Source organism: Panicum virgatum, chromosome 8N, assembly GCF_016808335.1.
Source record: "Panicum virgatum strain AP13 chromosome 8N, P.virgatum_v5, whole genome shotgun sequence".
Classification (NCBI taxonomy): Eukaryota; Viridiplantae; Streptophyta; class Magnoliopsida; order Poales; family Poaceae; genus Panicum; species Panicum virgatum.
In genome coordinates this window covers 19,982,885-19,998,336 of record NC_053152.1, presented here as the reverse complement: position 1 = coordinate 19,998,336, position 15,452 = coordinate 19,982,885, and the positions used below count along the sequence as shown (strand labels likewise).

The 15,452-nt window shown below is 49.4% G+C and overlaps 1 protein-coding gene and 2 pseudogenes across 2 annotated transcripts; 1 reads left to right on the top strand and 2 right to left on the bottom strand.

The window, feature by feature from the left end:
• Positions 1-389: 389 nt before the first annotated feature.
• Positions 390-4,906, bottom strand: LOC120685911 (annotated as a pseudogene).
• Positions 3,555-7,414, bottom strand: LOC120685912 (probable non-inhibitory serpin-Z9). 2 transcript variants are annotated; one of them, XR_005679868.1, is made up of 4 exons: positions 6,781-7,414; positions 5,471-6,274; positions 4,665-4,904; positions 3,555-3,757 (listed from the first exon to the last, which is right to left on the bottom strand). XR_005679868.1 is itself a non-coding variant. In XM_039968035.1 (3 exons), the coding sequence occupies exons 1-2, from the start codon at positions 7,369-7,371 to the stop codon at positions 5,504-5,506; spliced, it is 1,362 nt and encodes a 453-aa protein (XP_039823969.1). In that variant the 5' UTR covers positions 7,372-7,414; the 3' UTR covers positions 4,657-4,904; positions 5,471-5,503. The 2 variants fall into 2 exon arrangements, 1 of the variants encoding a protein (XP_039823969.1); XM_039968035.1 differs by lacking the exon at positions 3,555-3,757 and having other exon boundaries at positions 4,657-4,904.
• Positions 7,415-11,267: 3,853 nt separating this feature from the next.
• Positions 11,268-15,057, top strand: LOC120686039 (annotated as a pseudogene).
• Positions 15,058-15,452: the final 395 nt, after the last annotated feature.

The window sequence follows — 15,452 nt, the reverse complement described above, 5'->3', positions numbered from 1 at the left end:
TGGTGACCACTCCAACTTCCACCTCCAGCCTCCCCTACACCTTTGTATCTAGCACCAAAAATTCATGAAGGGACTCCAGGGGGGCTTCATGGCTCCGGTGGCGGTAGGGGAGGCTCAAGCCTTCCTGACCCACCGTTGGATCCACCCCTGACTCCAAGCTTGCGTGGCCGATGCAGAGAGAAAAAAGGATGGGGGAGTCGACGGTGATATTGAGGGCTCGTGCAAGTTTATGGGCCGCCAAGCGATAAATTGATGCCTCTCATTCACATATTTGATTCTCTTTTTTAACAAACAAATGTGATCTTTGGATCCTCTCATATTCCTTTGACATTTGTGATTGACATTGCAGCCAGTATACAACCGGTCATTTGTGTCATGAACAGAGCACATAAAAAGAAACACATTTTTTGCGGAGCCTACAGTTCACATTGTTCTAACTGTTCAAGACTTAAGAGTACAAAAGGGATGTGAATTAAATTACTTAGAACACTCAAATGAGTAACCGCCAAACGTAGTAGTTCGAAAAAATATACAATTTGTGATACGGAATTGAGAGTTTTCAATGGGGCATGGACCAGTTCCCCTAAGTTGCCCACTTGTCAACCACCTCGGCTAGTGCAGTCGTGGCAGCACCACCCTCTCCGACACCCTCCAATGCCGCCTTCTGCAGCTCCGCCACCGTGGCTCGCACGGCGGCACCCTTCTGCTCCCCTGCCATCAGCTCCTTCACCGCCCCGGCGATCGTCTCCTTCCTCTTCGGTTCCGGCACCCGTATCGCCGCCCCGATCCCCTCCGCTAGCATCACCGCATTCTGGTGCTGCTCCGCGTACAGAGGCCATGCCACCATCGGCACGCCATGGACGAGGCTCTCTAAGGTCGAGTTCCACCCACAGTGCGTCAGGAACCCTCCAGTGGCCTCGTGAGCCAGGACCTCAATCTGTGGCGCCCATGACGACACCAGGAAGCCGACATCTTTGGTCCTCTCGACGAACCCTTCTGGGAGGAACACCAAGGGATCCTCCTTGCTCTCGGCATCGTAGTAGTTGTCGCTCACAGCCCCCTCGTCGCTCGGGCTCCGCACCACCCACAGGAACCGCTGCCCGCTGAGCTCCAGCCCGAGCGCGAGCTGCCGCATCTGCTCTGTCCGCAGCGCGCCGCCAGAGCCGAACGAGACGAAGACAACCGACCTGGGCGGTTGCCGGTCGAGCCACTCAAGGCACGCCGCGCGCAGCGAGGATTTGGTCTCGGTCTCGGTCAGTATGAGCGGGCCGACGTTGTACACCGGCGGTCGGCCGGGCTCCTGCTGCCGGTGGAGCACAGCAGCGGCCTCCGGCTCAACAGCGTCAAAGGAGTTGACGAGGATGGCGTCGGCCTCACGGCAGCGCGCGGCGTGGTGGAGCATCCACCGGTAGCAGGGGTCGCCCTTGTCCTGCAGCGGCGAGAGGATGTCGGAGCCCGGGATGGGCACGCAGCCGGGCAGCCGGACCGGCTCGGCAAGGTCCCGGAACTCGCCGGGCACCGTGGCGTCGAGCTCTGGCAAGCGGAGCAGAAGTGAGAGCATATGGAGGTTGGTCGGGTTGAACAGGTACGTCCTCCCCACGCCAGCGGCGCGCGCGGCGTCCGTCCGTGCCGAAGATGTCGGAGACGAAGGCCACGAGGCGGGAGGTCTCCTTCATCTTAGTGAGGGCCTCGGCGATGGCCGGCACGGAGCGGGCGGTCTCCTCAGACATGCGCGTCTCGATGGTGGCACTGCGCGGCAGGTCGGAGAGGTCAACCGGCGGGAGGCGGAGCGAGGTGATGCCCGGCGGGAGGGAGGCGAGGAAGGCGCGTTGCGTGGTGGAGGCCGTGGAGGCGAAGGTGAGGAGCGTGGCCGTGGCGCCGTACCGGGACGCCAGGCGCCTGGCCAGCTCCGCGAGCGGGATCAGGTGGCCCATCCCGGGCGTCGCCAGCATCGCAACGTGCAGCGGGCCAGCCGCCGGCAAGCCATCGTCGCATGCGCCGTTCGCCATGCTCGCCGTGTGTTTGAGCGTTTTCGCAAGGTGGTCTCTGCTCGGTTCGTGGTGTCCCTGATCGGTGAGGCTGTGCTGACTGCTGAGGAGCCTGTCTGGTGTGTGACGAGCTTTATAAGCTGGGGGAGCTGTCGGTGCGCAACCGTGGAGGTTTTGGTCTTCTGGTCTCTACAGTTTGGTTCGCCGCCGGCGGCTGTCCCCGTCCTCTGTATGCAGACTGCAAGCAGGGCTGCGCGCGGCGTGTGATGAAGCTTCGCGGTACACACCAATCATTGAAGTATGCTGCCGGCAACCACCAGAGGGGGTTCCTCGCGTTCTGATTGGCTTGTCTTTTTCACAAGGATGCATGGTCTGAGTTCTGAGAGATGAGTACCGGGAAAGTGCAACCAGGAAGATCAGTCAACACAGGCAGCGGAATATTGATGGATGAGATTGAAGCTGCTGGATTAAAGAAGCCTCGTACAAGGCATTTCTCCGGGAGGAATCAAATATGAACGTTCAAGGAAGCAGAGTTCGCAACCCGCAACTGATGAAATTTATCACATCATTTGTGATTTGCTTTTTATCAGGTTGAAGAACTAGTGAGAACTCGTTTGATATAGCTGTGCTTCACCAGTATCCAAAGGGGGGGGGGGCAGATCCTTATCAGATTTTGTGGAAATTTAAGATTTAGAAACTTTCAAATGGATTAGATGGAACTCTCTATACTACCTCCATTCTTAATCATATGATGACACAATTGACTTTTGTTCATTTTGTGAAAAGAACATCTCAAATAGACAACTTTTAAAGACAATTTACAGGAGCAAATTTATGAGTATATAGTCCCCTCAGTGGATCCTGGGGTAACCTATTTTTCTTTCAACACTTAACACTACTCCCTCCCGTTTTATAAATATGACATCAGGAATACCAATGACATATTTCAAAACTGGAGGGAGTATAACACAAAAGGAAATGAAGTGGGGTCACTGGGGAGATCCTGCTGTGTGCAGCTGAGTATGGTTGGTTGTAGCTCAAAAAAAAAGAAAAAAGAATATGGTTGGTTGTACTGTCAAGTGTCAAGTTTCTTTGGTTCAAGCCTTTTGTTTACGAAAAAAAGGGAACCTGGATAATGCATCCGCTTTGACAAATTTGGAAAACGATGAAACGTTCACATTTGTGAAAATTTTGGCTGACCAAGATGAAACGTGCACTTCTATTATTTTTTAAAAATAACTTCACAGACAGATGAAGATGCTTATGAGTTTTAGGTTGATTCTATGGCTTTTTATGACAAAAATCCACTATCCTAGGAATGAATAATGTGTATTGCATTTGTATTTGCCAATGCATGTTACGATGTACTATGGAAATGAACAAACTAGCAGATCTCTTCAAAATGCAAGCCAGTTTTTGGAGCCACATCTTTTTCTTATAGCCCCAAAGGTCACTAGACCTCATCACAGGTTCACATCACCCACTCTACATGATCAAGAAATAGGGTGATCAGGGATTAGAATGAAATGCCATGCAACAACAGATGGAGAGAGAAAAAGGAACAACTTAAGCGAGAAATGGTTGCCCTGATTAAATTGGAAGCAGAATGTTGCAATATGCAAACAAAATCGAAGAAGCAACCATTTCTTAGCGCATCACATGCAAGGGGAATGAACAAAAGAACTGCATCTTTTTTTCCCCTGAATTTGCATCCCACTCTTCATTTCAAGGGCATTCTCCCACCATCAGTATTTCTACTATTTGTTTAACTATACAACAACAACAACAACAACAACAACAACAACAACATAGCCTTTTTTTCCCAAGCAAGTTGGGGTAGGCTAGAGATGAAACCCGAAAGAAATAAGTTCAAGGTTCAGGCACATTGATAGCTAGTCTCCAAGCGCTCCTATCCAAAGCTATCTCTTTAGAGATATTCCAATCCTTAAGGTCTCTCTTAACCAACTCATCCCACGTCAGTTTAGGTCTACCTCTGCCCCTCTTTACATTATCGACCCGCTCAAGAACCCCATTACGCACCGGCGCCTCAGGAGGCCTTCGTTGGACATGTCCAAACCATCTCAGCCGATGCTGGATAAGTTTCTCCTCAATTGGTGCCACTCCGACCCTATCCCGAATAACTTCGTTCCGGACTCTATCCCTCCTTGTGTGCCCGCAAAACCACCGCAACATCTGCATCTCTGTTACACTCAGTTGCTGGACATGTCGCCTTTTTGTAGGCCAACATTCAGCACCGTATAGCATCGCCGGACGAATTGCTGTCCTATAGAATTTGACTTTTAGCTTTTGTGGCACCCTCTTGTCATAAAGGATGCCAGAAGCTTGCCGCCATTTCAACCAGCCAGCTGAAATTCTATGCCTAACATCTTCATCAATGTCGCCATCCTTTTGTAGCACCGATCCTAAATACCGAAAAGTATCCTTCTGGACCACCACTTGTCCATCTAGACTAACGTCTCCCCCCTCATGCCTAGTCGTGCTGAAATCGCACATCATGTACTCGGTCTTGGTCCTACGAAGTCTGAACCCTTTCGACTCTAACGTGCGTCTCCATAGCTCTAACTTCCTATTAACCCCTGCCCTACTCTCGTCAACTAGCACCACATCATCAGCAAAGAGCATACACCAAGGGATCTCACCTAACTATTTGTTTAACTATATTGTGTCTTATTTTGTCAGCAGGGTTAGTCTGCTCAACTTGAGCATACCTATCATTACGACATTACCATTCCTAATGCTTCTTGCCCCAGCTATAATGTCAAGCAATGAGATGGCAATACCTTTCAGTCCATGTGTCCGTGGCAAAGAAATTCTTCTTGTTTTAATCAATACGAGGCAAATGCTGTCCCAGGCTTGCGACACAGCTTTACATGCTATCATTGAAGACAATCTGACCTGACAATCACCAAATAAATGACATCAAGTTAGAATATTATTTAAACTGAGACAGTCTTCTAAAATTTTGAAGCCACTAATTTTCATCTCCCCATGATTATATGAAAACAAGACTCTATATAAGCTTACCATGTTGTTCCTGGTAGGAAAGAGGTAATAAATAGCAATCTACTATATTAACATGAAACTGAAACAACTCCATGTAAAATATCATCAGCAAGACTGAAACATACAAACATATTAAACAAAACACAAAATTACTAATACATACTAGATAGACTAGAAAACAGTATAGGTGTCAATCCACAAGAATAAACTAACACAATTGCTTCCAAAAGTTTCTTCTATAAATTGGTCAAGACCAAAGATTTCTGCAGAAAAGCACATGCAACATTTTCTTTATATGGTTTAGCACGAAATGGAAAGGCATACATAAAGTCCAACAAAGTAACTATTTGTTCGTATATTACATGAAGCAGACAAGTAAGCAGAAAGTATGTGACTGACCAAAGTACCAAAATCTTAATTAACCAGATTAGCAGAGTTAGAGATAATATAAGATATACCTTAATTTGCTGATAAAAGCCCAGAACCAGAAGTTATGGTTGTGATGAAGGGTCCAGTATATGCCCCATGAAGATTATTGAGCCAGACACCTCTTCCCTAATGAAAAAGAAGAAGGGGTGGTCGGCAACAAAGTGCTCCGCCGGTGAAGGTTTGCCTATGCCAATTGAGAATGAAGCCTCTTCAATCAGTGTATCATTAACCTCCAAAACCGCTTTATGAAGTACATCAGATAAAAACAAAGGGCCACTGGATTCATCATCCTTGACCATGTCTGTGAAATCTGCATCACGATGGAAGGGTAATTCAAGGCCCATTTCTTTGAGAATTTCCTTCATATCAATCTGAAAAGATACTGTGAACTTGGGCACCCTGATATCCACATGGCGCTTCTCTGTTGGCAAATGTTGTTCTAAGAATAATTGTTCAGCAAAAATTTTCTTGGTTAATTCAAACAAACCATCATGAGCATCAGGCAGGAAGATATACATGGAGAACTTCCGTTCATTCTTTCCTTGCAGATAAGGCAGCTTAATGACTTTAAATCCCTCATGGACAGCAAAAAGTCGAGTTCTATCATATTCCACAAAAGGGACATCAACATAAGCTCCATCCAGGCAGTAGAACTTTTGCGCTGCAGTGCTCCTTATATCAGCCTGATGAAGCCATCTTCCCCCAAAATATAGTACGCTGCCAAGAACAAGTCCAGTATTCTGGTCAAATGACACATCCGGTTGCAGCGATGTAACTGTACGTTTCGTGGACTCTATAACCCACAAGTTAATTTGCTTTGCAGCATCTTCTGGCTTCAAAAATCAATAGACAGAAAATGTATAAATTTTAGAACTAATAATCTCAAAAAATAAATCACAGAAATTACAACATACATCACAACATTACGGATTGCTGCCCACAAACAGATTTTGAACAATTCCTATAATGATTTTGCCATACAACTATAGCATAGTTTTAATTACATGGAAGCAGCATATGGTGGCCATATTTATACTCACAAGATACACGATGCACACAATCATTTCTGTTAGAACAAGGAAGTGAACAGCAAGCTACAAGACAACCAAAACAGGGAGGAGCCCAAAATTACATAGGAGCCAACCGATAGTACTTGGATACATCCAGTCAATTATCATCAATAAAAGAAACGATCCGAAAAACAGCAATAACCATCCAATCACAAATTAAGATGTATTAAGTATTAACACATGAACTCGTGCAAGAAGCATATTGTCGAGCACATGACGAACGTAGCCTCTTATGCTCCAGTTCTAGCAAAAATGCCACAATGTCATACCTCGTTCACGAAGTCGGCCGTCCTCGCCGCGGAGCCGTACACGTTACGGGCGGCCTCCACGAACCCCGGCGATAGCTTCGTCGAGGCGTCCGCCCAGATTCCTCCCGCGAACCGCAGCAGCGGCCCGCCGGAGGGGGACCGGTCCTTGAGCACCCGCTTGACGACGCGCGACGCCACGTTCGCCGCGTCGGCAGCGGCGCCCCTGCCCCCGCCGCCGCAGCCCAGCACCTGCAGGAGCTGCCTCCGCGTCGCGCCGCGCGCGGCGGCGGCGGCGAGCGCGAGCGAGGCGTGGGCCGCGGCGGGGGACACGGCCGCGTTCCCGGTCGCCGAGGCGGCGAGGACGCGCCCCGCGAGCGGCAGGCCGAAGGCGCGCTGCGACGCCGCGAGCGCCTCCTCCCAAGGCCGCGTCGGCATCATTGGCGACGACGGCGGCGCATTGCGCGCGTCCTTGGGTGACGGCGGCGGCGCCGGCGCCGGCGCGGCGGAAGCGGAGGAGAAGGGACGAGGGCGGATCACGGCGGTGAAGGGGAAAGGCGAGGCGGCGCGCGGCCGGCGCGGGGGGAGAGCTCGCCGGAGGAAGGAGAGCTGCATTTTTGCCTTGGGGTGATCTCGTGCGTTCTCTCCCCTCTTGCTGTTGGACTAGGGTTCCTGAGATTTTACGGTGGTGTGGCTTATTAGTTGATGATATTGGGCCTTGTTGGGCCGCTCTGGAGACTGGAGCAAGAGGTGGAGAGCCGGCCTGCATCAGTGGAGTATCCAACCAGTTCCTTCTCGCTTTCCCCTCTCTACAGGAAAAAGGGCGAGCGGCAGGCGACCTGCATTCCGGCACCGATCTCGTCGGCTCTCCCTCGATTCCAATGGCCAGCTTGGCCCCGGAGGGGATGGGGAGCCGCGAGATCGTCGACCGGTGTACATACTCTTTCCTTGTAGCCTAGGATTAGTTAGGTTAGAGTTCGTTTTGCTCCTGGCGTCGAGGTCGAGTGAGCCAATAATTTGCCTCCTTGTTCCTCTTTCCGTTGGAGGATGGATGAGGATGGCTGAAATCCCCTGGTTTCTTCCTGCGGAGGAATTGAGTGCTGATGCTCCTCCAAAGGTAGGCCCGTGGATGATTTTGCTACTCCGGAGCTGGTCTGGCGACAGCAACAACGACGATGGAGGTACCAGCTTCCTGAGTTTGGAGTCCCTTGGATTTGGAGTGTTGGTGTTTGTTCCAGATATCGTTGGGTCCTTTTGTTCCTTCTTTGGCTTCGTCGTCGATATAGGTTTATTCGGCGATGATCTTGGAAGGTATATTTCCCAACACGAGGAATCGGGTTGGTTTTATGCACCCACCCGCTTGGGTGGTTCAGCTCCCCTCTGGGGTGATTCGTCGTCTGGCGAACTGGGGTTCTTAGCCGCAATGGTGTCAGATTCTTCGGTGCTTGGCAATGTGATTTGGCCGGGTCGTTCAGCATTCTCAAGACATATCAAAGTGGATGTTCTGCTCAAGATGGCAACAAAAACCTTCTTTCCATTGCCAGGAGGAGGTCGGCTTCAACCTTTGAGCTCCGGCCACCAACGGCGATGAAGACCGGGAGAAGTTTACAGAGACTACTTTGTAGTATTTTACTTTTCTTTTAAGAGGGTCCTTGTAAGATATGGGTTGTAACCACCAAACTTTTATTGTGAAATGTAAACCCGGTTTCTCAAAAAAAAAATGCACCAGTTACAATTGTTGCATTTCCATTCAGGCTGAATAAATTTGGGCCTAGGAAGTGCCACTGTATAGAAAATGAATGGGCCAAAAGATTGGACAGTGAAATGGGCCTGATTGCTGAAAATGAATATTCAAAAGAAAAAAAGTAACGGGGCACCAATACAAATTGCTAGAAAGTGGACTGCTTATTTCTTAGGCTATGTTGGGCCATTGGACATTTTATGATGTTATTTTAGCTTAATAATTATGAAAAATAAGCATCATAGATCTGTGAAGAAATGAGTATTGTCACAAAATCTATGATGAAAAATCACATATTCGTCATTGAGCATCTTTTATTACCGGGTATAGGCGACGAATGGATTTTCATCATGCAAGTGTCATAGATTATGCAATATGACAGAAAAAACTAAATTATGTGACAAATGAAATATCATAGAAGGCCAAGTGTGTTGTAGTTGAGGCGGCAGGGCGGGAGCCTAGGGAAGCGGTGCGAGGGCGGGTTGGAGGTGCGCACTCGAGCGGGGAGGCTGGGGAGGTGAGCCCAGGGGGAGGGAGAGTGTGCAGGGGCGGACCCCATTGAATTCAATGGTATTCAATTGAATACCCATTATTTTTGAACAAAAATTTTATACATATAGTGTATTCTAGGTATATGATTCAAAAAAACGAAAATCATACTTCAAACCAAACTACTAAGAGCTCAGTCTTCATTTAAGCCCAAAAACAACTAAGCAACCCACCCCACCGCCGGCCCAATCCCCTCACACGGCCCAAATTTGAGCCGATTCCCCACCTGACCCAATCGGCGCCTGCTCTCTGCCCTAGCCCTTGTCCTGCCTCTGCCTCCGTCTCTCAGCCTCGCCATCGCCGGTCGCCGTCGGCTGCGGGCTGCTGCCCATCCCGCGCTCGTCGGCCTCGTCGCCTCGCCGGATCCGCCGTTCCACGGGCCGCCTGTAGGCCGTAGTGCCGCACTGCCAGGCAGGCAGGGGCGGGCGCAAACGGCAAGCCTAGCCGTAGGCCGGTGGCCGGCACAGCCAGCACCGCTGCAGTCTGTACGGGGCGCCTCCGCACGGGGGGCCGCCCCTTTCCCCTCCCCCTGCACTACTGCACGGGGGTCTGCAGCGCGAGCAGGCCTGAGCTCGAGCTAGTGAACCAAGGTGAACAGTGATTGACAAATTTATTCATAACTTGTGATTTTTTATGGTTATGGATTTGTGAAAAAACTAGCAGCAATAGTCAGATTTTTGATGAATCTTGAATACTTATAATTTGTAGGTTTGAACTGCTGGTGTTGAGAGGACCTTTTCTGCAATGAACACTATCAAAAATAAGCTAAGAAGCAAGATGGGGCAGATATTTTTGAATAATTGTTTGATCACATTTATTGTAAGGGAATTATTCTTGCAAGCGAAAGATGAGGACATCATCAAATATTTTCAAGACATGAAGGATCGTAAAGTAATCTTGTAACTTGTAAGCATCATGCACCTGCATCCTTGTCACCCATTTATTGTTTTAGAATTTTACCCTCTATTCCACTTTGATATGTTGATCATTTAGTATGTATATGTTGTGCAATTTCAAATTATGAACAATTTGTGTTGTCCATACTCAATTATGCGCTAGTAATATGTATGTCGGGCTGTTAAAAAAAATTGCACTACTTGATATTTTGAATACCAAGGATCCAAATTCTGGGCCCGCCCCTGAGGGTGCGGTGCAGCAGATCGTCCATGAAGCCAATTCCGTCTTAGTGCGAGTTTCATCCGGTGTCATGGGACTTGGTAATTAAGCTGGGAGGGTTTCGCCACCATGAAACGGTTTCTACCTCTCTCATGTAAGCATTTTTGCATATATGTCCAAGACTTAGATGCTGATGAAACCCCCATAACATCTGCACTTAGACTGGCCTTAGCCTTTCTAAACCAATACATGCTCCCATTCTAGTGAAAGATAAAAATATCCAAGTTGTGCATAGACCGATTCGATGAAGAGCTTTACAACTTAAAGAACATGATCGAATAATGATCCCATCTAAATCATAGATCAAGATGGCGTTATTGACTTCCGCATTAATTATTGCCCCATTCCTCTTTAATATTTGGTAGTGTGGTACACACATGCAATAGTTTACTTGAACTAAATCATACATCTTCTGCAATGATTTAGTATTCAAAACAAGCCACAAATTCAGTGGCGTGCAGCGTGATCGGTGATCCAAAAAAAAATTCCGTGAGTCTTTTTCTCATATCTCCTCTTCTCTGTCTATATGTCCACTACACTACTTATGTTTACTTTTTTTTTGTAAGTAGGAAATGAGATTTTTTATTTTTACTATAAATGAATAAGAGCGTCTCCAAGAGACTCTTTATATCTTTCTTAGTTTACAGGAATAGAGATTTTCATGAAAAAAGATACTCTTGAAGAGGCTCTTCAATTGGATATCTAAATATAGACATCATCTATCCCGGATTTCTCGCTAGGCAAAGATGAAGAGCGAGAATGACTCTCTAGACCATGCACAAAATATAGAAAAATTGTTGAAAAGCACAAAAATATAGAAAATAATTTTTACACAAATAACTCTCTAAATGATGATTTAGATAGTAGATTTTAGAAATCCTCTTGGAGATGCTCTAAGCTGTTTTGTTTCACTCATATAGCTATGTAGTTTAACTTACCAACCCACGGGATTCCACGTGCCCTCTGTACATACACGCCCCCTCTTCTTGTAGCTAGTGCATGATTGGCGAGTCCTCATCTCTCGGATATAGAAGAGTAGCACAGATTGAGAGAGGAGCGAAGGAAGTCTAGTTAAGCCATGGCCAAGGCTCACGTCCTGGTGCTGCCGCTCCCGGCGCAGGGCCACATCACCCCGCTCATGGAGCTCTCCCACCGCCTGGTCGACCACGGCTTCGAGGTCACCTTCATCACCACCGAGGTGCACCACGCGCTGGTGGTCGGCGCTCTGCGCGCGTCGGGCGGCGAGGTGGCCCTGGGCGGCGGCATCCACCTGGCGTCCATCCCGGACGGGTTGGCCAACGACGATGACCGCAAGGACCTCATTAAGCTCTTCGATGCCATCCCGCGCCACATGCCGGGCCATCTGGAGCAGCTCATCGCCGGCTTGGAGGCGGCCGGGCGGCCTGCGGCGAAGTGGCTCGTCAGCGACGTCAGCATGGGATGGTCCTTCGAGGTCGCCAGGAAGTTCGGCATCCGGGCCGTGTCCGTTTGGTCTGCGGCCACGGCGAGCTTGGCCTTTGAATCTAAAAATCCCCAAGCTCATAGAAGACGGACTCATCGATGACAAGGGTAACTGGATGGAACTCTTACACTGTTCGTTCAATTTCTTAGCTCCTCTTACCGCATCAAGCTAGTCTCAGTTCAGTTAAGGTTTCTCTATAGTGGCCACTCTAATTGACGGCAACCAATGGCAGACCTGCAACATGTCGAGCCAGTTTGAAAACTAATAATTAATATAACACAATTTATCGCACGCACCACGGTTTTTCAGTTCAACAATTAATGTAACAATTTGTAAGAATAAGCTAGTACAAGTTTGAATTGACACTTTCCTATATACTCAGTAATTTGAATATTTAACTCGATAGAGAGGCGATTCATGATTGCTGGGACATAATAAATAGAGTAAAATGCACTATACGTGCCCAAACTTGCCCCGGCTTCGGCAGAGGTGATTCCAGCTAGGAAACGGCCAGAATGGGTGGACAAAGTGGCCAGGAGGGTGGAGGAGGAGCCGAGGAGGTGGGCGATGCTCAATTGGAGAGCCGTCTGGGTAGGAGGCACCTGCCTACTCCTCGCCGTCACTACTAGAAAATGGCTCATTCGTCCGCGGCCTTTAATACCGGGTATATTTTGGTCCGGTACTAACATTGTCCCGAGGTCAATTTAGTACCGGGTCTAAACTTAAACGTTCTCTGAGTCATTTTAGTATCGGGCGGTGTTTTGGACTGGTACTAAAACGGCGTGGTCATTTTAGTACCGGCCTGAAACACCAGCCGGTACTAAAAACGTCATTTAGTAACGGCCGGAGACACCGGCCGGTACTAAATTTTTCCACCGCCACCACCGTCCTTATTAATGACTGGAGCCGGTACTAAAATCCACCAGCACCATCGTCCTTCAATCCACCACCACTCACGCCACATCTTATCTCTATCTCATCTTCTCTCTCTCCCTCCCTCCCTCCTCTCCTTAGGCAAGCCGCAGGCGGCCTCCAGGCGTGCGCTGGACCAGGCGGCGCGCGGGGCTCGGCTGGCCTCCCGGCGGCGCACAAGGCCAGGCGGCGCGCAGAGCCACGCCGGCCTCCCAGCGGCGCCCGGGGCCACGCCAACGCGCGGTCCTCCGATGACTGCGGGTCCTTCAGCTTGCGGAGGTCGATGACCGGAATCGCGCAAGCACTGTCGTCGCCGGCGACGACCTCCTCAGAGCTGGGATCCTTGCTGAGGTACCTCTCGGGCACCTGCTGCAGGACATCGACCTCGCCGTTGCAAGCCTCCGCGAGCACCTGCACATTAGCCACCGGGAGAGACCCATCTGTTCTTGCTTCCGCCATTATTGATACTCCCTCCTCCTCCTACTTCGCCTGGAGTTTCTGGGACTTGCTGGATGCTGCGTTGAGTTATAAGATGTGTGGTGTTTGACTGTTTGTGATCCGCCAAAGCGGTGGTTGGTCTGTTGTGATTGTGAGATGTATTTTTCTAAAATTTGTGATTGTGAGATGTATTCTTGTGATAGTGAAATGTATTCTTGTGATTGTGATTGTCATATTTGTGATTTTTTGATTGTGATGACCGATGTGGTGGGAAAGGAAAAAGAAAGAAAATGCGAATGAAAACGAAAACGAAAACGAAAAAAGAGGCGTGAAAGGGAAAGCTACTGCGTTTGGACATAGAGGCTTTTAGTACCGGTCGGTACTAAGAAATCTTTTAGTACCGGGCAGCTTGGCCGGTACTAAATGATGTGCCAATTAGTACCGGCCAAGCGGTACCGGTCAGCTACCCGGTACTAAATGGGGGTTGCTGACCGGTACAAATAACAGTTTTTCTAGTAGTGCATGCTGTGCACCCGTGGGACCCGTGTCAAGTACCTAGCCGGCATCAACTGGCATTGTCTGCCAGTCCTGGTCAATTCATTGTCGAGAAGGCCCCGCGGGCCGGGAGGGAGGAGCAAAAGGTGGCAGGCCACGTTTAAGGAGGGAAAGAGAGATTGGAGTGGGAGATAGAGGAGTAAATGGGAGAAGATAAGACTATGCAAGAATATTTCTTAAAATGTTGATCAAGGTGGCACTATTTGGCATGTCACATCTCTGCCGGAAGCTCGCGTGGTGCGTTTGGGTCCGGGATAGAACTCTTTAAACATTCAGACATATACACTTTGAGAATTTGGAGACCTAACTGACACAGCAGTACATGTTTATTAGGAACTAGATATGCATTTTTTACTCTAATAAATATACAAGTTAGAACCCTCTCGATGAACTTGTGCCTTCAGGCTCGCTAAGGAGGCACGAGATGTTCGAGCTCGCCAAGGGGATGCCGCAGCTGCACACGTCGCAGCTGCCGTGGATCAACGACAGCGTGCCCGAGGGGCGGCACATCATCTTCGACATGGTCACCCGGCCGGAACAACAAGCTCAACGCCCTTGCCGAGATGACGGTGGCCAATTCCTTCCACGAGGCTGAGCCCAGCGCGTGTGGGCTCTTCCCCAACATCCTGCCCATCGGCCCGCTGTCCGCCGACAAGAAGCCCGTCGGGAACTTCCTGCAGGAGGACGGGAGGTGCATCAAGTGGCTCGACGCACAGCCAGACCGGTCCGTCGTGTACGTGGCCTTTGGCAGCATTGCCATCCTCGATGGGCGCCAGTTCGAAGAGCTGGCCGAGGGGCTGGAGCTCGCTGGCCGGCCGTTCCTGTTGGTAGTTCGCCCGGATTTCAGTCCCGGCGGCCTGAGCAAGGCGTGGCTCGACGAGTTCCGCCAACACCTCTACGGCAGAAGAGGCATGGTGGTCAGCTGGTGCTCCCAGCAGCAGGTCCTGGCGCACCGTGCGGTGGCCTGCTTCGTGTCGCACTGCGGGTGGAACTCGACCATGGAGGGTGTGAGCTACGGCGTTCCGTTCCTGTGCTGGCCCTATTTCTGCGACCAGCACCTGAACCGGAACTACATCACCAACCTGTGGAGAACCGGCCGGGCGGTGTCCCCCGACGTGGACGGGATCGTGACCAAGGAGGAGCTGAGAAGCAAGGTGGAGCAGGTCATCGGCGATGCCGGGATCAAGGAGAGGGCGCGGCTGTTCGCGGACGTGGCTCGCCAGAGCATCAGCGAAGGGGGATCCTCGTACGAGAACTTCAAAAGGTTTGTGAACCTGCTAAGTGGGTGATGAGGATCAAAAGCATCGAGTTGAGTACCGCGGCGAGCTTCCTCTACGCTGCAAGCAATCCTTCGGAGATTCACATGAATGTGCATGCGTGCCATTGCGTGGTTCTATTTTTGCAGTCGCGAAATTGTGCAAGACCTCGTGGAAAGCTCCCGCAGTGCTGCACTTGAACTGACTATTTTATTTTTCAGTTGCTCCTTATATTTGGCTATGAGATCTTCGAAGCTCGGGTCACCTTATTCTTGGTCTTTGATGTATTTTCAGAACTCCCAAACGAATGGGTCAGGCCGGTTCCTGAACCGGTTAGACCTTTTTTTTTTTTGCAGAACCAGCACTTTTGTTTTTGTCATGCCCCTCGAGCGCTGTTGTCTTCAGTGTAAATTGAGGAGGACATTTCCATTGGTATTTTGTCGTTCACCTTTGCACCTCTGAATTGGTAGACCCTTCTTCACCATTGAACATATTTTTCCCTTTAGTTCTTTTTGGCTTGATTCAGCAGAATTAACACTTTAGGATTTTGCAATTCAATGGTATATGCATGGGAAAGGGATTCTTAATATACATCTGAAAAGATACA

Bases quoted from the DNA above. Each gene is read 5' to 3' on its own strand.
- LOC120685912 (XM_039968035.1), bottom strand. From the start codon at position 7,371: ATGCAGCTCTCCTTCCTCCGGCGAGCTCTCCCCCCGCGCCGGCCGCGC. The intron at 6,275-6,780 runs GTATGACATTGT...TGATTTTTGAAG, and splicing joins CGGCCGACTTCGTGAACGAG to CCAGAAGATGCTGCAAAGCA.